Source organism: Lampetra planeri, chromosome 51, assembly GCF_965212315.1.
Source record: "Lampetra planeri chromosome 51, kcLamPlan1.2.h2, whole genome shotgun sequence".
Lineage (NCBI taxonomy): Eukaryota > Metazoa > Chordata > Hyperoartia > Petromyzontiformes > Petromyzontidae > Lampetra > Lampetra planeri.
This window is the reverse complement of record NC_136157.1, coordinates 7,747,281-7,773,337: the sequence shown is the minus strand read 5'-3', so window position 1 is coordinate 7,773,337 and position 26,057 is coordinate 7,747,281. Positions and strand designations below refer to the sequence as shown.

Sequence of the window (26,057 nt, the reverse complement as noted above, 5' to 3'; positions counted from 1 at the left end):
CTCTCCAACACACCGGTGTGCTGTGCTAGTAACACAAAGCTTACTAATTGGCTGTGTCGGGTGGTGGCGGGTTTAACGACACATTTATATTGACGCGATGTAACCCAACAAAACGACTTTTATCAGGGAGTGTGCGTTGACCGTGAGTCGTTTTGGCCGCGTCAAATTGCAAGCGTAGCTCCTGACATTTGCTAACCACGTTGATAAAAACAAGTGTCAACGTGAATGTGCCTCTAAGATATCTGGCATTATTCATTCGTCAAATTACCATTACCGAATTCTACGTCGGTGTTTCGTACCGTCGCATAATAAATTAACGCAATTACCGCTGCCCTTAATGGACTGCGCCGCGAGACTGTGGTGCCGACTCTGAGACGAAATCTCCTCCGTAAATCTGTGTCATTAACCATATTTTAAAAAACTCACTTGTAAATGCGATTGCGAAATGTGTGAGCACCGAAATATAGTAACATCGGAGATATACATCGTCATCATCGTCAGCCATGGGCAATCCACTGCTGGATGAAGGCCTCCTACCCAAGTCAGCACCACATCTCACGATCCTGCGATTCGTAAACGACCCAAGTCCAACAACGTCACTCCGATCGATCTCAGAGCTCCGTCTCCTCGGTGAACGTCAGCCGGATCAATTCCATTCCTCGCTTACGTACATCCATAACAATCATCATGATGATGATGATGATCATCTAAGGGACAGTCCTTCGTGAATCTCCTGCTGGATTAAGGCCTCGGCACGCCGTGTCAGAGGTGGGGGTGGTCTGTGTGTACATACGTATGTTGAACAGTTCCAAAGAAATTACTTTTCAATCGAGATGATGTCAAAGTGTGTAGATCCGGTGGCTTTCTAATAGCGGAAGGAAGCGTGTTCCAGACGGCCGCAGAAGCGTTTGGCTGTACTTGGCCGCGCCGGTCGTCGCTCGCCACGGATGGCGAGTGGCCAAGACGTGGACTCGAACTCGGGGTGGCCCGAACCGAGTGTTCCAACGTCCGCGCCAACGCTCCTACCAAGCAAACGCTCGCTCACACTCGCACGCTCCGTCGCTCGCACGCTCAGCGGCGCGGACACAGCGGCTCCTTCCCACGGCACGGCCAGCTCGACCTCGGGGGGCGGGGGGGGGGTGCGGGGTGGGGGGAGTGGGGGGTGGAGGGGAGAGACCCCCGAGGGACCTCCACCCTGGGTGGACAGCGGCGCGCCGCGTCAACGTCACGACCCCCCCCAGTGTCACCACGAGGCGACTCGTCGTAATGTTGTTTGGTGTTGTTTGTTGTTGTTGTTTTGTTGCCTCGGCTGAGCAGCAGCGCCCAAAGGGCCGAAACGCCGAGCGGCCAGCAACAAGCGGCGCGACGAGAATCCACGGCGTGTCTGCTGCTGGCGCGCGGCCACGTCGCGACACGCGCGTCACAGGCCACGTGGCTGTCTCTGGCGAGCCTCGCTGTGGTTGCGTTCCCATTCTCTTCCCTCCGCTCGCCCCTCCGCTCCCTGGCATCCCTCCGCTACCCCTCCGCTACCCCTCCGTGATCCCCGGTGTGCGTGCGAGTGCGTACCGTGAACTTCTTTCGCGCCGTACGTCGCCGGCCGTGTTCGTCGGAGGTGCGGGGGGAAGGGCGACGAACCGCGGCCACTCATTCCTCGGCCCTTGACCGCCCCTGTCATCGAAGTCGGTTTTTGAAACTACGTTAAGCATCTTGAATAAAGGTCCTTTTTAAATATAAAATAAGCCTTTTAAAAATGAAACGTCGTTAATCTGATTGTTAAATGTTGGTGTGGAAGTTCCGCTTTGTTTTGCTGCGTCGAGTGGTGGGGGTTTTGGCCAGGTCACGACACAAATTGGGGCAGATCACGACGCGGCCTGAGCCTAAAGCCAATTACGAAGTTGCGATCGATAAGAGTCGACACGTGCCTTGAATAGAGCGCGCAAGGTTGTCGTGGGGGGACACTGGGCGACGATGGGAGAGAGGCTTTCAAAGTGGAGCGGTGCCGGGGAGGAAGCAGAAAGAGAAGTGGAGTGGCCTGGAGTGGGTGGGTGAGTGGGTGGGTGGGTTAGTAAGCAGGTGGGTGGGTGAGTGGGTGAGTGGATGGGTGGGTGAGTGAGTGAGTGGATGGGTGGGTGGGTTATTGAGTGGGTGGGTGGGTTATTGAGTGGGTGGGTGGGTTAGTGGGTGAGTGGGTGGGTGGGTTAGTGGGTGTATGAGAAAGTGAGTGATTGGGTGGGTGAGTGTATGGGTGAGCCAGGGAGTGTATTGTGTTGTGACCTGCAGTGTGGTGGTGGTGGTGGTGCTGCTGGTACTGGTGGTTGACCACGTTATGAATGAGACCAAACCTTCAGCCCGATCGTTTGGCTCGGAACACGTCGCAGTCAGGGGCGAAGGCGAGGTTTGTAAACACCACGCAATAAAATATCTGATAGCGCTTCCCCTTTAATGAACAATAAATACATCAACGGCGATGCAATCTCGTCCGCTCTGCAGTGCGCGTGCGGCGGTGGTGTCAGAGAGGACTGAAACTCTCTCAACCCTCTCCTCTTCCTCTCCAGAGTCCAGTCTCCCAAGAACTCCCCTTCTCCCCTGCCTACCACTGAGGCACCATCTCTGCTCGCCCTCCGCCTCCTCCGCGATCCAAATTGATTTAAAATGCCACTGACAGGAGCAGCTGCCCCCCCCCTCCTCCCATGGGGGGCGGAAGGGGGGAGGTCGATCTGCGCTGTCTCTGTGACTCATCAAGAGCAATCTGGAGGCTCTGATGATGTGCGTCTGTGTGTGCACGTGTGCGTCTGTGTGTGTGTGCGCACGTGTGCGTCTGTGTGTGTGTGTGTGCACGTGTGCGTCTGTGTGTGTGTGTGTGCACGTATGCGTCGGTGTGTGTGTGTGCAGGTGTGCGTCTGTGTGTGTGTGCAGGTGTGCGTCTGTGTGTGTGCAGGTGTGCGTCTCTGTGGGTGTACAGGTGTGCGTCTCTGTGGGTGTGTAGGTATGCGTCTCTGTGGGTGTGTGCACGTGTTCGTCTGTGTGTGTGTGTGTGTGCACGCCAGCTGCGCGTGCGTCTGTGTGTGTGTGTGCACGGGCGTGGTGCTGGCCACCCACCCCCTCGTGTGCCGTGCCGGCCTACACAGGTGCTGCTGCTGCTGCTACTCGCCAACAGCTTGCCCCAGCAATCTGTCGATTCCTCACGTGGGATCTCCGTTGTGTGCGCGGGGAGCGGTGGCGCGGCGGTTAGCGACTAACCGCCACGCTACTGAACCGGCGAACCGAGTTCGACTCCTGCTCACGGCCAACACCAGCGACGATCGTCTGAACCGGTCCTGAGTCTCCCCCTAGGTTGACTCAGCCTCAAAATGAGTACCTGGTGCGGCGGTGGCGTGCACAAACATCGCCGCTCGAGAGACAAAGGCGGCCCTGATAGGCGCTCGCTTACGGCGCTCGCCCCGACAGTCAGCGGCTACACGGGGGGGGGGGGTGGAGTGGGACGGGGGGGGGGGAATCTGTGTGCACATCACGTGGAGACTCCTACAAAGGCTACCTGGCGGTGGTGGGGGGGGCAGATCGTGATCTTTATCTCTTTGTCCTCAGATAATCACCCCGTTCCGGAGGCTCATCCTCTGCGCCGACAGCCGCAAGGAGATGGAAGATTGGATCGCCGCCCTCAAGTCGGTGCAGAGCACCGAGCCCTTTCAGGTCAGCAGGGCAATAGGAGGGCTGGCGGGGACACTGGGTCCACCGGGTCAAACCACTTCTCCCCCGCACCCCCCCTCCCCCCCACCAGCGTGAGAGGTGGCACAGTCCACATCAAATGCGCCCCGCTACCCCCAGCCGACTGCGGTGTCCGCGAGGTCGCGCCAGGTCAACTCCGCGGCAGCGAAATCCGCGTGGCGGGGACTTTCTTTGAATTGCGGGCCGACAAACGACGGTGGCGGCGATCGGTCAATGAGAGTGCCACGGGAGGGGGCGGCCACGGGAGGGGGCAGCCATGTGGCTCTCAGAGGTCAGGGACGCCGAGAGCCTCGGACAGGGCCGGATGAAGCTTGTCTGTTAGAAAGGGCCCCTAAATAAATAAATAAAACCACGAATGTTTAACTTGCTTAGTAAAGTAATTGTATTTTTCATTTGCTGTACAGCCAGATAATACGACAAATCGTTAACCTTAAACACCCAGTCGTGCATTAAAGTTGAAGGCACTGTAGTACTGTAGTAATAGAGCAAGTGCAGAATCACTGAATCGGAATTGATAGCTTGAAAGCATTTAGCGCGGTGCCCTTGAAAGTGCGGGGCCCGTAGCGTGTGCAGCGACTTGTGCTGCTACGGGGATAATCCGGCACTGGCCTGCGTTTCAATCCGGGTATCAGCCACCGGTCCCCGGTTAAACTAAAGACCTCTTCAACCAAACTACTTTCTATTTCACCAGGCAAGACCCACTGAGCTGCGTCGCAAATGAAAGCTCAACAAAGTGGATAATTATACTGTGGACATTTATAGCAGCCAAACACTCGAAACGCGTGATGCTGATTCTAAATGCGGAGGGGAAAAAAACTGAGGACCTGAAAAAGATTCCACACCACCACGGGGAAAGAGATATGCACACTCTAAATATGCAGCACCAGGCGACAGGGTAGTGGTCGAACCCACGACCTCCTGCATACCAGGCGAGGGAGTTAACATCTCTCTACCGCGGCACCGAGTTCTCAAGCGTAGCGAGTTGAAGGCCTCAGTCCGGTCACCGATACCTTTACAGCAGCAACAACAAACAACGGCATCCAATTTGGGTTTGCGCTTAATTTGGCTAAATTGCGGATCTGAGAATGTGAAACTCGAGCTTACTCTCTCACGTGGCAGAGCGAGTGATCCACATTTAAGTAAAACGCCTCTGACAGGACCAACAGTCACTTGAAGGGATCTCGGAGGTCGCTTTGTGATATCCACTTCTGCGGGCTGTTCTCCCGTGCGCGAGATTTCTGCGGCTGCGCAATCGGGACGACGACGATGACGACGAGAATAATAATAATATAATACAATTGGAGAAGACTTCAAATAGATCTGCTATGGCGGCGAAGTGGGTGCCGGAGCCGGTCTCCCGCGAGGCGGCATGTGATTTATTCTTTTGGCTGTAAACACCCGGAGCGGAGTCGCCTTCCAAGCTGCCCCGGAGCCGGAGCACTCTGCTGCTTGGCTGGACGAGTCCATGGTGGGGAGTGGGTGGGGGTGGTGGGATCGAACCTGGGTCTCAGGTCATCACGGGACAAGGTGAAGGTGGCCCGGTCGCAGACGGAAACACCTGATGCTTGACCAATCGGGAAAGGCGCACACACAACCAGACACTCGGCCCATTTAGTTATTCCTGTGCAGGCAGATTACGGGGCGATAATATTGCAACACTTGCGGGTTTATACGGCGTCTAAATGTGACCGCAACCCAAGACGTTGTAAACAAACAGTGGGCTCGTTTATTTTTATGATAGAGGCAGCCAGTCATGGGCAACGGAAGGACTTGAGCCTGAAACTTGAACTGGGAACAAGAGAGTCTAGCGGTCTCTGTGTGAGTCTGGGTCTCTGTGTGAGTCTGTTTGTCTCTGTGTGAGTCTGGGTCTCTATGTGAGTATGTGGGTCTCTGTGTGAGTCTGTGGGTCTCTGTGTGGGTCTGGGTCTCTGTGTGAGTCTGTTGGTCTCTGTGTGAGTCTGTTGGTCTCTGTGAGAGTCTGTGGGTCTCTGTGAGAGTCTGGGTCTCTGTGTGAGTCTGTGGGTCTTTGAGTGGGTCTGTGGGTATCTGTGTTAGTCTGTGGGTCTCTGTGTGAGTCTGTTTGTTTTTGTGTGAGTCTGGGTCTATATGTGAGTCTGTGGGTCGCTGTGTAAGTCTGGGTCTCAGTCTGTAGGTCTCTGTGTGAGTCTGGGACTCTGTGTGAGTCTGGGTCTTTGTGTGAGTCTGGGTCTCTGTGTAAGTCTGTGGGTCTCTTTGTGAGTCTATTGGTCTGTGGGTCTCTGTGTGGGTCTGTGGGTCTCTGTGTGGGCCTGTGGGTCTCTGTGTAAGTCTGTGCGCCTCTGTGTGAGTCTCTTGGGGGGAGAGGGGGGGGCTATGTACGGTACAAAAGAAGTTCAACACACACACGAAAGCACAAGTCCCCACCCCGTCCACCGCGTTGCCCCCCCCCCCTTCCTTCCCAGGCAGTGCACTACAGCATGGACCACTTCTCGGGGGCCCACCACTGGTACGCGTGCACGCATGCGCGCCCCACCTACTGCAACGTGTGCCGCGAGGCGCTGTCGGGCGTCACGTCGCACGGCCTCTCCTGCGAAGGTGGGGTCTGTAGCATACGTTATAAAGGGACCCTAAATATATTTTTAAAACACGTAAATATTAAAATACAACATTTTTACTTGCACAGTAAAGTAATTGTATTTTTTCATTCGCTATACAGCCAGATAATACGACTAATCGCTAACCTTAAACATGCAGTCGTTCGTAAAAGTTGAAGGCAGTATAGTACTATAGTAATATAGCAAGTCCAGAATCACTGAACCGGAATTGACCCTTGAAAGTGCGGGGCCTGTAGCATGTGTAGCGACTTGTGCAGCTACGAGGATAATCCGTCACTGGCCCAAAGGCAGAGTCGGCATGTCGCCCGCTCGTGCGTCCGTCTGTCTGGGCGAGTCCGTGTGCGTCTTGCCGCTTGTGACGGGGGGCCAGCGCCCCTCGCCCCCCCCCACCTCGCGCGGCATTGCCAGCGACCGCTCTCCCCATGGCCCCCCAATCTGTGCCGGCTGTGGCTCCATGGAGCGCCCCCCCCCCCGACCCCGCCGATGAGAACGCCGTGCGGCGTAACGCCGCTGGCTCCGGGGGGGTTCCGCGAGGGGGTCGCTCCTCGTCCTCCGCGTGTCGGGAAGCGAACGTCGCCGAGCCGTCCTGCGCTTTGCGTGCGTTGCAGTGTGCAAGTTCAAGGCCCACAAGCGCTGCGCCGTGCGCGCCACCAGCAACTGCAAGTGGACGACGCTCGCCTCCGTCGGCAAGGACATCATCGAGGACGAGGACGGGGTAGGCGCCGTCACCGCCGTCGTCTTTGTAGTCGTCACGATCACCGCTCACCGTCGTCGGTGCCGCTACCCCCCCCCCCCCCCATCACTGCCATCGCAGTCGTCGTCGTTGGCATCCTCGTCGATATCATTCGCCGTGTCATAATCATCGCGTTGTGATCGTCATGTCATATTCGACGTGTTATATTCGCCACTTTGGTCGTACGTTACCTGTTTGGCCGCGCGTTTGCAGATGAATGACAAAATAGCATCACGACATGCATGGTTTTAGATTAACCTGATTGTTATGATTCTGATTGTTATAATTCTGATTGTCTTCCAAATTTCATGATGAGAGAATTATCATTCATGTACGGGCGCCTTGGTTTAAGCAAGACACCTTTGCCTGATTTGATCATCACCTTCATCGTTATCATCTTCTTCGTCCTGATTCGCATTGTCATAATCATGGTCATTATTATCATCCCCATCATCGCCATCTTCAGTTGTGTCATCATCATCATCGCCATGATCATTGTAATCATCACTGTCATCATCCTATTTCCACTCGTCATCATCATCAGTGGGTCAGGATATTCCTTATCCTCCTACTGGATACCACAGAAACCCTCTTCCTTGCCTCCTTGCATTGCTCCTTCATCTCATCTCTCCTTCCCTTGAGTGAGCGAGGGGGTGAGAGGGTGAGAGGGTGAGCGAGTGAGTCGTGAGCGAGCGGGGAGGTGGGCGAATGAGTGAATGGTTGAGCGAGCGAGTGGGCGAGTGCGTGGGTGATCAAGTGGTGGGCGAGTGCATGAGCGTTCGAGCGAGTGGGTGAGTGAGCGTGCGAGCCAGAGCTCTGCCCTCTGCCATTCCCTCTCGCTTTCCTCCCTGCGCTCTGAGACGTTCGCGACGTTACGGCCGCATTATGAGCGTCGTCCGAACGTCGTCCGAACGTCGTTGTCGTCGTCGGTGCAGCTGGCGATGGCGCACCAGTGGCTGGAGGGGAACCTGCCGGTGAGCGCGCGCTGCGTGGTGTGCGACAAGGCGTGCGGCAGCGTCCTGCGCCTGCAGGACCGCCGCTGCCTCTGGTGCAAGGCCATGGTACCCTCGCCCCCCCCACCCTCACCCCCCCCACCCTCACCCCCCACCCTCGCTCCCAACCCTCGCTCCCCCCACCCTCACCCCCCCCCACCCTCACCCCCCACCCTCGCCTCCCCCACCCTCGCCCCCCACCCTCGCTCCCCCCACCCTCGCCCCCCCCACCCTTACCCTCCACGCTCACCCCCCACCCTCGCCCCCCACCCTCGCCCCCCACCCTCGCCCCCCCACCCTCGCTCCCCCCACCCTCACCCCCCCCCCACCCTCACCCCCCCACCCTCGCCCCCCCCCCACCCTCGCCCCCCACCCTCGCCCCCCACCCTCGCCCCCCCCCACCCTCGCCCCCCACCCTCACCCCCCCCACCCTCGCCCCCCACGCTCACTTCCCAAGTCCGCCCCACCACCCTTGCCCCCCACCCTCGCCCCCCACCCTCGCCCCCCACCCTCGCCCCCCACCCTTACCCCCCCACCCTCGCCCCCCCCACCCTCGCCCCCCACCCTCGCCCCCCACCCTTACCCCCCCACCCTCGCCCCCCCCACCCTCGCCCTGTGTGCCTGTTGAGGGACTGGGCGTGCGAGCAGTGACTGTGCCGTGGTATTCTAAACACGTGTGTCTGTGTGTCTGTGTGACTGTGTGTCTATGTGTCTGTGTGACTGAGCAGTGACTTCCGTGGTATTCTAAACACGTGTGTCTGTGTGTCTATGTGTCTGTGTGCCGGGTCGATCTTCTTCAAATCAGTACGGGGATTCCTGTCACGATTTGCGGATCGAAAAATCCCATTAGAGGCATTTTTGGCTATTAGCCCGCCCGTTGACGACCTTTGGCTGCATCACCCGTGGTACGTACGTCTGCCCTCTCCCGCAGGTGCATTCCGCTTGCAGGGAGCATTACAGCCGCAAGTGCCCGCTGGGCCAGTGCAAGGTGTCCATCATCCCGCCGACGGCGCTCAACAGCATCGACTCGGACGGTGAGCGAGGAGCCGCGTTCCGTGTCGAGCGACGGGCCCGGCCGGCACGGGGTGGGGATGGCGGCCGGGGTCGCCGTCACCTGGAGATGACGAATACTCGACACGTTCCGTGCCAGTGACAACTCCGCTGTGTGTACGTGTGCGTGCCACGTGTTGACTGGCTTAAACGGTCAGTCAAACCATGGCACCTGGGTCTGTCCCGTGACCTCCTGCCAGCGGGCATTCGAGACTTCACGTGGCCTTAAAGTGCACCTAGCCTGGCACGAGCTCAATGGTGACGTCGCCGCCACTTAGTTGTGAACGGCGGTTGATGTTGTGTGTTTGCTTGTATGTGGTGGGATTGTTGGATACTCAAGTGACAAAGGCGTCACCGTTCTGAGACGTCTGCAAGTTGCAGGGTGGGTGTCCCCTTCACCGCTGCTGAGCGTTAATTTTATTTAGAGAGGAGTAGCGCCGCTGTTTTTGAAGACGTCGTGATCACCGCTGAGAACCGAAGCGACACGACCACCATACTGTACGATAGCTGGCGCCAAACTGTGCCACATGCTCTCACGCAGGGCCTTGTGGGAGCCTCGCCTTGTGTACCGATAAAGTTATTTTAGTTTAGTTTGTATTCCAATTCTGTTCCGATGACGCCCACGTACGTCATGGGTAATGGCCCCACTACCTCATAGCGTGTAGAGAGAGGCCAGTGGAGAGTGAGTGGCCGATGAGGCTTGGAGACGGCACCTGTTGACACCATGGGGCCCGTGATAATAATTGAGGTTTTTTTTCCCAATGAGCAGTTCCATTTATTTATTTACTTTATTTTGTCGTTGTATATTTGTGTTACCTGCTGCCGGGGCAGGTGTCTGCAATGTTGTGATTTAGTCGCTGCTGTAACGTCCATCTTTTGTCCACCAAGGTTCTACACAGATTATTCTTTTGTCAACATAGAGACCCACAGAGACATGTAGAGACACATGGAAATATATCGAGACCCATAAAGACACAGAGATACATATATACGCCCACAGATAACCATAGAGCTACATAGAGACCCATAAAGATACATAGAGATACAAAGAGACCCATAGAGACCCATAGAGACACATAGAGACCCATAGAGACCCATAGAGACCCATAGAGACCCATAGAGACCCATAGAGACACATAGAGATACAAAGAGACCCATAGAGACACATAGAGATACATAGAGACCCATATAGACCCACGGCCCTCCGCTGGGTAATTTTTAAAAATCAGCTTAGAGCCGAATGCTTTTTACAAAGCATGAACAAAGGAACTGAATCAATCAAAGATGAAGAGTTACACCATCAGTAGCTATTGTGCAGCAGGGAAACCCTCCAGACGGTAAATGTACACAGCCATAGCGTTCTGGGTGTTCACAGCGGTAGCGTTCTGGGTGTAAATATTTCCCGGGTCACTCATCGACTGTCGTAGAGATCACGTGACTAGTCGTAGCCACAGACCACAGTGAGAAGATCACAATAAACTATCTTTATTTTACCAGGTGAGGCCCACTAAGCTACGTAGCTCTTTGCCAGACGCGACCTGTCCACAAATGCGAAGTGGCTCATCACGTGGAAATGTTCGACAGCCAAATGCTCTAAATGCGTGACGTCGATTCTAAATGGGAGCGAAAAAAACAAAGAAAACTCGACGCGACCACGGGGGGAGAGAGAGAGAGAGAGACAGACACACAAACTTCAAATACACAGCAGCAGGCATCGTCAGGGTCAGGATCGAACATCACGACCTCCCGCGCACCAGGCGAGGTAGTCAACATCTCGGTGTGTGCCGCAGGCTTCTGGAAGGCCACGTGCCCGCCGTCCGTGACGAGCCCGCTGCTCGTGTTCGTCAACTCGAAGAGCGGCGACAACCAGGGGGTCAAGTTCCTGCGCAGGTTCAAGCAGCTGCTGAACCCGGCGCAGGTCTTCGACCTCATGAACGGGGGGCCACACCTGGGGTGAGCGACGACCGCGGCGATGCGCCGTGAACGATCGGTTCATTGACCACCCCCACCCCCCCCCACCATCATCCATCTAGCAGCAGCAGCGCATCACAGGACCGTCTGTTCGTGTCGGGTGTATCGTTTGTGTCTGTCGGATGTATCGTCTGTGCGTGCGGGATGTGTCGCCTGGATGTATCGTCTGCGTCGGATGTACGTATCAAATCGATGAAACGTATCTCTCGGATGTGTTGTCTGCACGTACCGGATGCATCGTCTGTAAAGTATGTATCATCTGCATTCTATCCATTGTATCGTCTGTATGCATCAACGGTAGCCCCCTGATTGTAACGTCTTGTTCCTATAACGCTGCAAAAAGACGGGGTACAGACAGAGAGCGCTGCGATTGCACGCGCGGTCCGGGGGAAGTAGAGGGTTGAGCCGCCCTGCCCCTGGCCCCGACTCGCACCCTAAACTCCTCCTCCCTGGCCGGTCGGCCGCTCGCTCTGCGGTTCAGGCTGCGTCTGTTCCACAAGTTCGACACCTTCCGGATCCTGGTATGCGGCGGCGACGGGAGCGTGGGCTGGGTGCTGTCCGACATCGATCAGCTGAGCTTGCACAAGCAGGTGAGCAACCATTCTCTCCCTCACCTCCCTCCCACCCCTCCCACCCCTCCCTCCCTCCCTCTCTCCCACCCCTCCCTTCCCTTCTTACCTCCCATCCCTCCCTCTCTCCCTACGAATAGCCATTCGCTCCACCTCCTCTCCCCATAGCTCCACATCCCGGTGGCCACACGGCCTTCTGGGAGGGAGTTCTTTCAGCAGCGTTGGTTAAGCACAAGCAAACTCTGGCTCGGTTTCGGCATTCAGCATCTCATCAGCAGTCAGGCTTTGCTTAGACTAATGCCGGTGAACTGCCAGTTTAATGTCATTTTTTTCTTTTAAACGTGCAGCGGGACGTAAAGCATTGTACAAATCTTGCTTCACGTTTCAATTTCCGAGTTTTGCTGAAAAAATCAATCAATAAATCAACAGCACTTGCCCCAACAATCTGTTAAAGGCGATACGGGGAATCTTTGTTTTGTCTTTGCAGTGTCAGATGGGGGTCCTGCCCCTGGGTACGGGCAATGACCTCGCGCGCGTCCTGGGTTGGGGCCACTCGTGCGACGATGACGCCACCCTCCCGCAGATCCTGGAGAAGCTCGAGCGTGCCGGTGTCAAGATGCTGGACAGGTGAGGCGGCTCCCCCCCGAGGTCAGAGGTCAGGGGTCAGAGGTCAGAGGTCGTGAAAGCGCTGAGCCGGGAACCTTCGTCCCGTCGGAGACCACGGTCGTTTAATGTCGACGGCTGTGCTCATGATGCGATCCGCTTCATTGTGAACTGGTGGTCTGAGCTGCCCTTGAATTTGATTGGTTGCCAGGTGTTCGTGGTCTTAGCCCAGTCACCAATAAATAAATGCTATGATTAAAAAAATATGTTATACGTTTTGGCTTTTTGCACTTAATTTGTCTCAATTACAGCTCTCAGAATTAAAACATCGGTTTGGTTGTCGTGTAACGTGTCTGTGTGCCTTCCTACATTTCCCTGTAACCAAAGTTTGTCCCGTTATCTCTGTCTCCCTGAATCTGTGCATCTCTCCATGCATCTCAATGTGTTCATTTGTCTCGCTTTGTCCACGCATCTCTCGGTGTCTCTGTGCCTCCCTGTATTTCTGTCTCCGTGCATCTCGCTGTATCTGCGTGCGTCTCCCTGTCTCCCCTCGCGTTTCCCCGCGTCTCCCGGGCGCGGTGCGTCCGCCCGCCAGGTGGGCGATCATGTCGTACGAGGTGAACGTGCCGACACGGCACTCGCAGCCCGTGCCGGGAGAGGAGAGGTCCTGCGACGGCGAGGCGGACGGGCGAGCGGGCGCGGCCGAGGAGGGCGGCAGAGAAGGCGGCGGGCAGGTGAGAGAGAGAGAGAGAGAGCCGGGGGGCGCCCTGTGCCGATCCGGCACCCGTCGAGAGGCGCGACCAAACCCACCCCCGCCGCTCCCGCCGGTGTGGCGGAGTTCGCTCGCACGGCCCCCATGGGCCACGCACGCCGCAGGGCGGCCCTCGTCCCGCGGTGGGGTTGACCGCGACGTCCGATCCGCCCCTCCGGGTTTTCTTGTTTCAACGCGAGGCGCTCGCTCGGCTGCGGACGGCGGGCGGTGAGTGGAAGTCTGGGGCTGGGCTGTCCGCCCCCCTCCCCCGCCCCCCTCCCCCGCCCCCCTCCCCCCTACCACGTTGAGCCTCCCAGAATAAAACGCCGTTGCCGTTTGGCGTGCGGGGCGCGGGCAGGCGGAGATGGCGGCTTACGAGGGCTCCGTGGCGGCTCACCTCACGCGCATCCTCAACTCGGAGCAGCACTCGGTGGTGATCGCGTCCGCCCGCGTGCTCTGCGAGACGGTGAAGGGCTTCGTGGCACGCGTGGGCAGCGCCTACGAGACGGCCGGGGAGAACCCCCGGGAGTCGGACGCCATGGCCCACAAGGTGAGGCCGCCCGCGAACGCCCCTCCTGCCGACGCGATTCGCGGTCGGCTCTTCGGGCCGGGCCAGCCGAAACGACGCGGCCGCATCGCGAAGGGCCCCCCTCCGGACGTTGCCGAGCTGAAAATGCACGCCGCTGATTCCAGGGTGCCGTTTCGTTGCCGCCCGCAGTGCGCCGCGCTGAACGAGAAGCTCGACTCACTCCTGACGGCGCTCAATGACGAAGCGCGGGCGGCGGCGTCGGCGGCGGCGCTGGGCAGCACCGGCACCCCCCCCATCGCCGAGGAGGAGGAGACCGAACAGGAGGAGGAGGACGATGACGGCGATGGTGAAGAGGTGGAGGAGGAGGAGGAGCTGGAGAAGGGATCGCGGGAGGGAGCCAGGAGAGAGACGTGTGAGGGGAGGCACAGGAAGGCGCCGCTGAGGAGGAGGCCGCGACCTCCTCCTCTTCCTGCGCTGGCGACGGCGGTGGCGGCGGAGACGCAGCTGTTCCTGCCGCGCGAGCACCTCATGTCGCGCGCCAACAGCCTGAAGAAGGCCGTGCGGCAGATCATCGAGCAGGCCGAGAGAGGTAGGGCGATGGCGCGCCGCGGCGGTTGGCCAGGTCACCCGGGGTGCGCCCAGGCTCGTCACATCCCGGAAGCTAAGCGGGGTTGTACGCTCGTGCTGTGTGTACGTTGAACTTCTTTGGCGCCGTACGTAGCCAACCGTGTTAATCGGAGGTGCGGGGGAAGGACAACAAACTAAACACAAAAAGTAGTTCTAAAGAAATGAGTTTTCAATCTTGATGATTTAAAACTGCATATCTGCCAGTGGCTTCCTAATATTAGACGAAAGCATGTTCTAGATGGCCGCAGAAGCGCATCTGAATGTGCGCGATGTGAGCCAAAAGCCACTGCTGCTGCTGCTGCGAGGATGAGTGATTGATGGTTTATACTCCTTGACGAGATCAGCGACGTGTCGTGGTTCATTTGTGGCGAGCACGTTGTGTGTGTAATGAGTGCGACGTCATAACAACGGATTCGTTCGGCAACCGCACTCCAATGGAGGTCGGTGAGTGATGGACGGACGTGGGTTGAGCCTGGATGGTGCTGGGACAGGCGACCGACGTGAACGGCGCGGAATGGCGAGCGGCCGCTGTGGGGGCCACGTTGCGAGCAGCGGGAGGCAGTGCAGCCAAATCGTGAACACACGATTTTGCGATACTGCGTTGGCAGTGGTGAAAGATGCACAAATACAAAAAACATCGATAAATCTCAACACGTTCGTCAACAGCATTGTGACCTTAAATGCGCTTCCGCTCTCTCAGCCGTGGACGAACAGAACGCGCAGACGAGCACCTGCAGGAAGGAGCCGGAGGACGTGCAGGAGGAGGTGCAGGAGGATGTGCAGGAGGAGGTGGAGGAGGAGGAGGCGGCGGGCCTAGCTGAGGCTCCGCGTGCCGGGGGCACGGAGCCCACCGGTGGCCACGCTCACAGCGGTGACGAAGACTCCTCCCCCCGATCCTCCCCCCGATCCTCGTTCGGATCTCGTCTCAGCAACCGAGGTGAGGCTGAAGCGGGGAGCCTTTGAGGGCATGGCCTATGGGTAGTGGACATGGCCTATGGTAATAGACCAGGCCTATGGGATGTGGACATAGCCTATGGGTAGTGGACATGGCCTATGGGTAGTGGATATGGCCTATGGTAATGGACCAGGTCTATGGGATGTGGACCAGGTCTATGGTAATGGACCAGGTCTATGGGATGTGGACCAGGTCTATGGGATGTGGACATGGCCTATGGGTAGCGGGCAGGGCCTTTGTGTGGCCAGGGCAAGTGGTCATCAGTGCAACACTCCGTGCCTCTCTGCACGGAGTTTGTATATTCTCTCCCCCCTGTTCTGCATGGGTCTACTCCTGGTTTCTGCAGTTTCCTCCCATAGCTAGACACACACACACAGTGCCATTGTTGCTGGCCAAATATCCCAACGTAGCAGCACCCTCCTGAGCAAGAGTATCTCCTGGGTAAATGGGTACTTATTATTGTTGTTATATTTATACCCATGCAGTACATTTCTAGGGTTCCTAGATAAGGGGCAGTCGTGGGACCTCGGGGGGGGGGGGCAGTGGCAACTATCCCTGTGTGGAACAAGGTTGCTTGAGCTGGGCGAGATGTTAACTACCTCGCCTGGTATACAGGAGGTTGTGGGTTCCATCCCAACCCTGACGCCTGCTGTATATTTGGAGTTTGCGTGTCTCTCTCCCCGTGGTCGTGTGGCTTTCTCCGGGTCCTCTGTGTTTTTTCCTGCACATTTAGAATCAACATCACCACGCGTATTTGGCTGCTATAAATGTCCACGTGATGATGAGCCACCTCGTCGAGCTCTCATTTGTGGTCGGCCAGTCGCTTCTGAAAAAGAGCTACACAGCTCGGTGCGGCCTGACACCTGGTAACGTAAAAATAGTTTAAAGTTTTTAATTAGGTTGGGGCTGACATGCAAACTAAATACAGGGGCTTGCAAGCCCACCACGTGTCCTAGTGTAGTCCACCACGTGTCCTAGTGGAGCCCACCACGTGTCCTAGTGGAGCCCACCACGTGTCCTAGTGTAGCCCACCACGTGTCCTAGTGGAGCCCACCACGTGTCCTAGTGGAGCCCACCACGTGTCCTAGTGGAGCCCACCACGTGTCCTAGTGGAGCCCACCACGTGTCCCAGTGGAGCCCACCACGTGTCCTAGTGGAGCCCACCACGTGTCCTAGTGGAGCCCACCACGTGTCCTAGTGGAGCCCACCACGTGTCCTAGTGGAGCCCACCACGTGTCCTAGTGGAGCCCACCACGTGTCCTAGTGGAGCCCACCACGTGTCCTAGTGGAGCCCACCACGTGTCCTAGTGGAGCCCACCACGTGTCCTAGTGTAGTCCACCACGTGTCCTAGTGGAGCCCACCACGTGTCCTAGTGGAGCCCACCACGTGTCCTAGTGGAGCCCACCACGTGTCCTAGTGGAGGCCACCACGTGTCCTAGTGGAGCCCACCACGTGTCCTAGTGGAGCCGCAGCTCAGCCGCCGTGCCGCCGTGCCGGGTGCAGGCGACGTTCCGGCGGCGCCGACGGAGCGGCGCATCAGCAAGACGAGCGCCTTCCTGGGGGGCTCGCTGCCCACCACGGCCGGGCCCGGCTCCGGCAAGGAGAACCTGCCCATGCTCAACATGCGCATCCTCTACCCCAGTACGTGCCAGCGGGGGGGGGGTGGGGGGGGGGGTGGGGGGGGGAGGTGGGGGGGGGGGGCGTGGACGCGCTCAAAGGGGGGGCGCCGGATAAGAGTCGGGGCGAGGAGGCAGCGAGGGTTGGGTGGATCGCCAGACGAATGACAAAAATGTAGAACTGTGCAGCGATGTGCGTACGTTTAACTTATTTCGCACCGTACGTTGCCAACCGTGCTAATCAGAGGTGTGGGGGAAGGACAAGAAACTTCAGTTCTAAAGAAATTAGTTTTCAATCTATCACTTTTAAAAGTCCATAGCTCCAGTGGCTTCCTAATATAGGAAGGAAGAGCGTTCCAGACGGCCGCATTACAGAAATGTAGAACTGTACAGCGTCTGTCCCTTCTGGTATGGAATTGAGTGTTGCTCCCTCGCACGAGTCGGTTTTCTCCGAGTGCTCCGGTTTCCTCCCGCATGTCTAAACACTCACGAGTTGGCTGAACACATTTGTATATATAGAGGACTGTGGAGCTAATGTTGGTGCCGGCTCACCACTCGGAAACCTTCCACGCTAGTTCTTAGTGCCTCGGCAATTGTTTGCACGAATGAGGGCTCGATAAAATTTTACCTGGCGGCATAACGGACCCAATATCGTCGCTTCTGTGACGGCGCCGGTCGGGACCCTTCTGACAAAGAGCCTTGAGAGGGCCCCGTGGCTCACGGAGGGCCCCGTGGCTCACGGAGGGCCCCGTGGCTCACGGAGGGCCCGTGGCTCACGGAGGGCCCCGTGGCTCACGGAGGGCCCCGTGGCTCACGGAGGGCCCTGCCGTGGCGCTGCAGGTCTGCGAGCGGGCCTGGCCGCGTCGGTCGCCGGGAGCTGCATCATCAGCAAGATGCTGCTCACCAACGCGGACACCCTGGGGGCCTGCGCCACGCCTCTCATGGACCTCGACCCGGACTCACTGTGAGTGCCCCCCCCCCAGCCCACCATCCCCCCCCTCCCACTCACCTGCTCTCTCACTCACCCAATCTCCTGCTCACTCACCCTCTCTCCTGCTCACTCACCCGCTCACTCACCCGCTCACTCACCCGCTCTCCTGCTCGCCCGCTCACTCACTCGCTCGCTCACCTGCTCACTCACCGGTTTGCCCGCTCACTCACCTGTTCACCCGCTCACCCGTTGATCCGCCCGCCCGCTCACTAATCCGCTCTCCCTCTCACCCGCTTTCTTCCCCATTCATGCACTGACCCGCTCCCTCACCCACCCACCCACTCATTCACCCACTCACCCACCCACTCATTCACCCACCCACTCATTCACCCACTCATTCACCCACTCACTCACCCACTCACTCACCCATGCATTCACCCACTCACTCACTCACCCATCCACCCACTCATTCACCCACTCACTCACCCACTCACTCACCCACGCATTCACCCACTCGCTCACCCACTCGCCTCCAGCCATCCCCCTCGCCCGAGACGTGACCTTTTCCTGGCCTGTGTGTTTCTTGGCAGCGAGGGTTTCATGGAGAAGTGCGTGATGAACAACTATTTCGGGATCGGCCTTGATGCCAAGATTTCCCTGGACTTCAACAACAAACGGGAGGAGCACCCAGAGAAATGCCGGCAAGGGCACGCACGCCCAGAGCCACAAAATAACACCGCAAACACAAAGATCCCCCGTATAGCCTTCAACAGGCCTTAGGGGCAAGTGCTGTTAGCGAGCAGCAGCACTACACACACGCATGCACGCACCATGTGTACAACTCACATACAGTGTACGACACACGTACACTAACCAAGACAAAGGTCCCCCGTATTGCCCCTTACAGACTGTTGGGGCAAGTGCTGTTAGTGAGCACCTATGAAGGCTGGCACGGCTCACGAGGGGGTGGGTGGCCAACACCACGCCCGGCCACCTTTGTCTCCCTAGTGGCGATGTTTACACACCGCACCAGGTACTCATTTAAGACAAAGTCGACCTAAAGGAGGCCCAGGACCGGTTCAGATATTCGCCACTGTTTTTGGCCCTGAGCGGGCATCGAACTCGGGTTGTCGGGTTCGAAGTGCAGTGTGCTAACCACGACACTACTGTACCACCAACACGTGGAGAAAACAAATCTATGGGACAGTTTTGCCAGTTACCAAAATGATGAAAAAATAACAATAGGCTTGATCATTTCTGGTAATAAAACAGGAAGTGTTCAGATGTTCAGACACCACATCAATACACTTGTTCAAGGCATCATGTCTGCATTAACCATGAACATTACATGTGGCAAAAGCATGCAAACAAGCACGTGGCTCTGATAATATATCCATTGTCTTTGAAACTGATTGGCCTACACCAGAGAGACATGCTTTTTTATGGCCGTGTTTCACCGCCGATGTTAGACCAGACAACAACAACAAAATGCGAACAGTGCAAAGGCAATGCAGGTCTCAAATTATTAATAGCTGGGGCCGAGATATTAATACTTTTCACACTCGCACTTGCCCAGCAGCCCGTTACGAAACCGTGCACGACGCCTGTACCATTTACAAGCGGGATGAACGTTCGCGGCTCATGTTCGGACGTTTGCGGTTCGAATCGCGCGGTGCGCCCTGGTTAATATCGCAAGCGTGTTCAAAAGTAAAAACAATTACCGCGCGCCGTCCCCCACACAGCGGCCATTGGAGATGTCCCGTGACGTCATTCTAAAAGGGAGCTATCCCATCGAGTGCCGGCTTCACGGTCCACATTTGGCCAATTTAAACAATTCATCACGAATAATTGAATTGGGAAAAACAACCTTCATTCGTGTGTGAAATTTCATCCTTGCAGCAGCAGCAGCTTTCGGCTCAGCCATCGAACAAAGGCGGTGGTCACCGCATCGCGCGGCGCTTTCAGATGCGCTTCTGCGGCCGTCCGGAACGCTCTTCCGATATTAACAAGCCACTGGGGGCTACCCACTTTAACATCATCATCTACATTGACAACCTCACTTCCTTAGAACTGCTTCTTGTGTTTAGTCTGTTGTCTTTGCCCCCCACGCACCTCCAATTGTGAGTCTCCGCGTGACGTGTCCCATACGCGTGCCGTGCCCCGATCAGGAGTCGGACCAAGAACATGATGTGGTACGGCGTGCTCGGAACCAAGGAGCTGCTGCAGCAGTCCTTCAAGAACCTGGACCAGCGCGTGCTCCTGGAGGTGAGGGATGGACACCCCCTCGCAACAAAAATACCCCCCCCCACCGTGTAGCCTTAACAGACTGTTGGGGCAAGTGCTGTTAGCGAGTAGCACCTATGAAGGCTGGCACGGCGCACGAGGGGGTGGGTGGCCAGCACCACGCTCGGCCGCCTTTGTCTCCCCAGTGGCGATGTTTACGCATCGCCACTGGTACTCATTTGAGGCTAAATCAACCTAGGGGAGGCCCAGGACCGATTCAGATAATGGTCGCTGGTGTTGTGCGTGAGCGGGAATCGAACTCGACTCGCCAGGTTCGTAGCACAACGCCCTAACCACTGCGCTACTGCTCCCCTCTCCTACTGCATTGTCACATACAACAGACTGTTGGGGCAAGTGCCAAGTTTAGTTTCTCTAACCAGTCGTGAGGACTCAACAGACCCGGATAGTCTTAGTCAGCAGGAGTGACCTGGGGCATTCGTCTGCCAATATAAGGGGATTCTTTCTGCTATGCGGTGCCTCAATGGCTAGGAGATGTTAACTACCTCGCCTGGTGTGCAGGAGGGCGTGGGTTCCCATCCTGACCCTGACGCCTGCTGCTGTATATTTGGAGTTTGCATCTCACTCTCTCTCTCTCCCCATGGTCGTGTGGATTTTTCTCTGGGTCCTCCGGTTTTTTCCTCCACATTTACAATCAACATCACCACGCGTTTAGAGTATTTGGCCATTATATATTTCCACGTGACGATGATAAGCCACTTCGTTGCGTTCGCCAGGTCGCTTCTAAAAAAGAGCTCCGCAGCTCAGTGGAGGCCTTACACGTGATGAAATATAAATACAAATCCCAACGGAGTAATTTGCGGCGTCATTTTAAAATCCGGCAAAATGTGAACCCTTACGCCGGCACGCAGCGGGCCACATTTCGCGAACGACATCGGGGGATCTTTGACGTCCACTGTGAATCGGACGGCGCGTAGTTGTAGCATTGTGGTTGTGGTTGTTGCCGCGGTATTCATGAGGGCGGCCGTTCGATCCGAAACCGCGAACGAGCGGTGCCGCGCCCTGCCGCTGGACTCCAAAATCAAACGCGTCGTCATTGTCGAGAATATATACGTGACAGAATAAGCAGGCCGCAAGCGATGTTTGTCCCTCTACGTTCTTTTGCTCGTGCATGTATGTACGTCGAACTGCGATGGCGCGCCGCGGCGTTCGCTTCGACCGCACGGTTGGCCAGGTCACCCGGGCTGCGCCCAGGCTCGTCACATCCCGGAAGCTAGGCGGGGTTGTACGCTCGTGCTGTGTGTACGTTGAACTTCTTTGGCGCCGTACGTAGCCAACTGTGCTACTCGGAGGTGCGGGGGAAGGACAACAAACTAAACACAAAAAGCAGTTCTACAGAAATGAGTTTTCAATCCAGATGATTTAGAAGTTGCGTGGCTCCCAATGGCTTCCTAATATCGGAAGGGAGAGCGCGTTCCAGACGGCCGTAGAATTGCATCTGAAAGCGCTCGATGCGGTGACCGTCTTTGTTCGAGGGCCCAGCCATGCACGGCGCTCTGAGACGCATCGTTTAAGGGCGCCTGATGGACGTCATTTGCCGTTGTTGTGTTTGTCGCGCAGTGTGACGGGCAGTACATCCCGCTGCCGAGTCTGCAGGGCATCGCGGTGCTCAACATCCCGAGCTACGCGGGAGGAACCAACTTCTGGGGCGGAACCAAGGAGGACGAGGTTGGGAGACAGAGGCGCTCGCGGCGGTCGCGTCCGCGCCGGGCTCAAACAGCTCACACATACAGCCCTGGGCGGTGTTGAGTGCTGGGTGTAAGTGTGCGTTAAGTGTTGGGTGTAAGCGTGCACCCGTCCGTGCGTGTCTTTGTGCCCCCCCCCTCCCCACTCTCCCAGACGTTCACGGCGCCGTCGTTTGACGACAAGATCCTGGAGGTGGTGGCCGTGTTCAGCAGCATGCAGATGGCCGTGTCGCGCGTGCTCAACCTGCAGCACCACCGCATCGCGCAGGTGAGGGCGTCGGGGGGTGTAGACGAAGGTGGGAAGCAGGAAGGGGGACGTCACTCCATCACTCCGCACTTTCCATGTCGACAATCGCAGGAAGCCGGCACGGCACGCGGCTCCTCCCTCGTGGCAACGACTCAGCGTCACGGCACAGCAGCCCTGACGACAGCTTTTTTTTGTGTGACGACGGCCGCGATCACGTGGCTGTGTGATGACGCAAGCGATCACGTGTCTGTGTGATGACGCAAGCGATCACGTGCCTGTGTGATGACGCAAGCGATCACGTGTCTGTGTGATGACGCAAGCGATCACGTGTCTCTGTGATGACGCAAGTGATCACGTGTCTGTGTGATGATGCAAGCGATCACGTGTCTCTGTGATGACGCAAGTGATCACCTGTCTGTGTGATGACGCAAGCGATCACGTGTCTGTGTGACGACGCAAGTGATCACGTGTCTCTGTGATGACGCAAGTGATCACGTGTCTTCGTGTGCGACGGCCGCAGTGCCGCACGGTGAAGATCACGATCCTGGGGGAGGAGGGGATGCCCGTGCAGGTGGATGGAGAGGCCTGGATCCAGCCGCCGGGATACATCAAGATCACCCACAAGAACCGGGCGCAGATGCTGACGCGCGACCGGGTGAGGGGCGCCATTAAAACTTCGCCACTGATACCACCGCCACCACCACTGCCACAGCTGCGACGTCAATAGCCACCGACACTTACACGACCGCCACCATGACCGAGACTTCACCACCGCCGCCACCACCACCACGGTAGTCACGAGGAGACAAAGCCAGCCAGGCGCGTTGCATGGAACACCAGCCCGCCACGTGTTGTGCCGGCCTTCATAGGTGCTCTCTAACGGCTCTTGTCTGAGCAGGCTATGAAGGCTTCCGCTGGGGGTGGGATCTTTGTTGTTGTGCGGCGGTGATGGCAGGCCTTCGAGAGCACGCTCAAGTCGTGGGAGGACAAGCAGAAGTACGAGCTGCCTCGCCCGCACTCCCAGCATGCACTGCTGCAGGCCACGCCGCCGTCGGAGGTCATCATGGCGGAGGAGGCCAATCGGATCGAGGCGTTCGCCTGCGCCGCCGCCGCCCTCATTCACGCGTGAGGACCCCCTGGCGGCCCGGACATCGAGAGAGCACCGGCAATATGCCGCAGTTGCGAGATGTTGACTACCTCGCCTGGTATACAGGGGTCGTGGGTTCGATCCCAACCCCGATGCTTGTATATTTTGAGTCTACATATCTCTCTCCGTGGTCACGTGCATTTTTCTCCAGGTCCTCCGGTTTTTCCCTCCACGTTTATAAACATGCGTTCAGAGTGTTTGGCCGCTATAAATGTCCACGTGATATACCACTTCGTTTGCGATAGCCAGTTCGCTCCTGAAAAATTGGGCCTTACCTGGTCAAATAATCCGACACTCGTGGTGTCTCTGTCGCCACCGCCGCCGCCCCCAGGATCAGGGAGGCGGCCGAGGGCCACAGCAGCGTGGAGCAGGAGCTGGCGCACGCCGTCAACGCCAGCGCACACGCGCTCGACGCCCTCTACGGCAAGCCCAAGCGATCCTCCGTGAGTAGAAAGCTCCCCGCGTCTCCCGGAGGCTCAGCCGGGAACTCGTGGGGGTGAGCGGGCCGCCTCTGCCAGTACCCCCCCACCTGCTACTCAGCCCCGCCCACTATTCAGGTAGCCCCGCCCACTGCCCAGGTAGCCCCGCCCATTGCTCAGGTAGCCCCGCCCACTGCTCAGGTAGCCCCGTCCACTGCTCAGGTAGCCCCGCCCACTATTCAGGTAGCCCCGCCCACTATTCTGGTAGCCCCTCCCCCTATATCGGTAACCCCGCCCACTGCTCAGGTAGCCCCGCCCACTATTCAGGTAGCCCCACCCACTGCGCCACGGTGGCTATGAGATGTTAACTCCCTCGCCTGGTATGCAGGAGGGTCGTGTTTTCGATCTCGACCCTGATGACGCCTGCTGTATATTTGGAGTTTGCGTCTCTCTCCCCCCGTGGATATTTCTCCGGGTCCTCTGTGCTACTGAAAACTTCCCACACAATGAGTTGAGCTATCATTAGTGATAGTCAGATCGCTTGTGAAAAAGAGCTATAAAGCTCAGTGGGCCTTTCCCGGTAAAATTAAAATAGTGAACAAAAAAATCTCTGAAGTTTTTGGGGTGTGTCTTGAACTGTAATTGACGCAATCATTGTTCCACCCCCAAGTTGACAAATGATGACCTCCTTAGAGTGACACAGACAGTTCGTGGACAAAGATACGCACAACAGCTGCCACTAAGTGGCGGTGACGTCACCTGGTAGAATGAAAATTGTTGTTGTTCTCAAAACTGCTCAGGTTGCAAGGCGCACAGGCAGGCAGGAAGGCAGACAGAACTGGCACCAACATTTACCCAAACCCTGTGGTCCCATTTTGATAATTGTCGACGACGATGATGACGATGATGGTGGTGATGGCGGTGATGGTGGTGATGCTCTCCCCTGTTCCTCACCCCACTTGCTCGCAGGGCTTGGCTCGGCACCTGGTGATGGACTCTGTAAACAACGTGAAGGCTCTGCACGGCGAGACGGAGCTGCTGCTCTCCGGCAAGCTCTCCCTCGTGAGTCCTTCGTGACGGGATCCTGTGGAGGGTTGGGAGGATCTCCGGACGAATGACAGAAATATTGAACTGTACAGCGATGTGTGTATTCGCGTAGAACTTCTGTCGGGGGGCGTCCCCTTGCCTTTGTTCCTGTGCCCCCACGAGCAGCAGCTGGAGCGCGAGCAGGAGGACTCGCTGCACGCGGCGCTGGCGGCCGTCGACCTGGAGCTGCGGCGCATCGCGGACATCCCCTGGCTGCGTCACATGGCCCAGCCCAGCGATGGGGAGGTGCGTCGAGCGTTACGCCCGCGTGGGTCAGAGGTCGTCTCGACCGCGTGGGTCAGGGGTCACCTCGACTGCGTGGGTCAGAGGTCATCTCAACCTCGTTCGTCAGAGATCATCTCAACCTCGTGGGTCAGAGGTCATCTCAACCTCGTGGGTCATAGGTCATCTCAACCACAGGGGTCAGAGGTCATCCCAACCGTTAACGCTGAGATCTGGGTTGAGCGCGTCGAGTTGATGGTCTTAGCCCTGTCACCAATGACTCTCAAATACAGACCCATAGACTCACATAGAGTCACATAGTTTAAAATACAGACCCATAGACTCACATAGAGTCCCATAGTTTAAAATACAGACCCATAGACTCACATAGAAACTCATAGACTTACATAGAGACCCATAGTTTCAAATACAGACCTATAGACTCACATAGAAACTCATAGACTCACATAGAGTCCCATAGTTTAAAATACAGACCCATAGACTCACATAGAAACTCATAGACTCACATAGAGACCCATAGTTTCAAATACAGACCCATAGACTCACATAGAAACTCATAGACTTAGATAGATGCCGCAGCGCGGTTAAATTCGATAGATGGCTGGTAGGAGTTGGTGACGATGATGGCTGGTGGTGGAGACTAAGGATAGAGTGACAGCCGAAGGAGGGAACGCACGCGAGAGTGCATGCACCACGGAGGGTACCCAGCCAGCATGGAACCGTTCGGCCAACGTTGGATCAACGTTGGGTCGACGTAGGCCCTGTGATTCCAACCACATGCCAACGTTGGGTCAACGTGGGCCTGTTTACTGGGTAGATGTAAAATCAGCTCACGTGGAGGAGCTAGATGGATTGTTTCATCGCAAGGCCCGCGAGAGGTGGCAATTTGTATTTATTTATTGAGTTTTAGAATTCACAGGCCACTCTTTGGCCAGGCAACTGGATCGCTCCGACTTAGATATTTTTTAACTTAGCGCAGCATCACAAACTCATACATACATTTAAGAATGCACGACTCAAACAAATAAAGAACAAATATACATTAAGACGCATAATTAAATGAACATGTTTTAAACCTTGCAATCGTATCAATCATTCTCATATTGTCTGAACCACCATTCATCACCGAAAGGCCTTCATCTGTGCCACTGTTGTCATCCAGAACAGATCGTACAACGTATAACGACGCAATGCCTCATCAACAAATACGAAGGAGACATCACAGCGACACACTGATCCCCTACTCTTGACACAGTTATCTGCTGGCTTGACCACCTGAAT

At 56.8% G+C, this 26,057-nt stretch overlaps 1 protein-coding gene across 3 annotated transcripts in view; it reads left to right on the top strand.

Moving 5' to 3' along the window:
* LOC144734462 (diacylglycerol kinase delta-like) overlaps positions 1-26,057 on the top strand; it is a 70,074-nt gene that overhangs the window by 31,451 nt on the left and 12,566 nt on the right. For all 3 annotated transcript variants that reach the window (XM_078616656.1, XM_078616654.1, XM_078616655.1), the window contains 23 exons: positions 3,586-3,690; positions 6,168-6,300; positions 6,929-7,035; positions 7,989-8,114; positions 8,977-9,079; positions 10,886-11,048; positions 11,548-11,656; positions 12,123-12,262; positions 12,834-12,972; positions 13,348-13,539; positions 13,708-14,107; positions 14,846-15,082; positions 16,605-16,742; positions 17,558-17,681; positions 18,239-18,349; positions 19,817-19,913; positions 21,510-21,617; positions 21,789-21,902; positions 22,402-22,536; positions 22,837-23,006; positions 23,360-23,471; positions 24,417-24,509; positions 24,660-24,779. In XM_078616656.1, the coding sequence (XP_078472782.1) occupies positions 3,586-3,690; positions 6,168-6,300; positions 6,929-7,035; positions 7,989-8,114; positions 8,977-9,079; positions 10,886-11,048; positions 11,548-11,656; positions 12,123-12,262; positions 12,834-12,972; positions 13,348-13,539; positions 13,708-14,107; positions 14,846-15,082; positions 16,605-16,742; positions 17,558-17,681; positions 18,239-18,349; positions 19,817-19,913; positions 21,510-21,617; positions 21,789-21,902; positions 22,402-22,536; positions 22,837-23,006; positions 23,360-23,471; positions 24,417-24,509; positions 24,660-24,779 (3,276 nt within the window). The remainder of the gene's footprint in view (positions 1-3,585; positions 3,691-6,167; positions 6,301-6,928; positions 7,036-7,988; positions 8,115-8,976; positions 9,080-10,885; positions 11,049-11,547; positions 11,657-12,122; positions 12,263-12,833; positions 12,973-13,347; positions 13,540-13,707; positions 14,108-14,845; positions 15,083-16,604; positions 16,743-17,557; positions 17,682-18,238; positions 18,350-19,816; positions 19,914-21,509; positions 21,618-21,788; positions 21,903-22,401; positions 22,537-22,836; positions 23,007-23,359; positions 23,472-24,416; positions 24,510-24,659; positions 24,780-26,057) is intronic.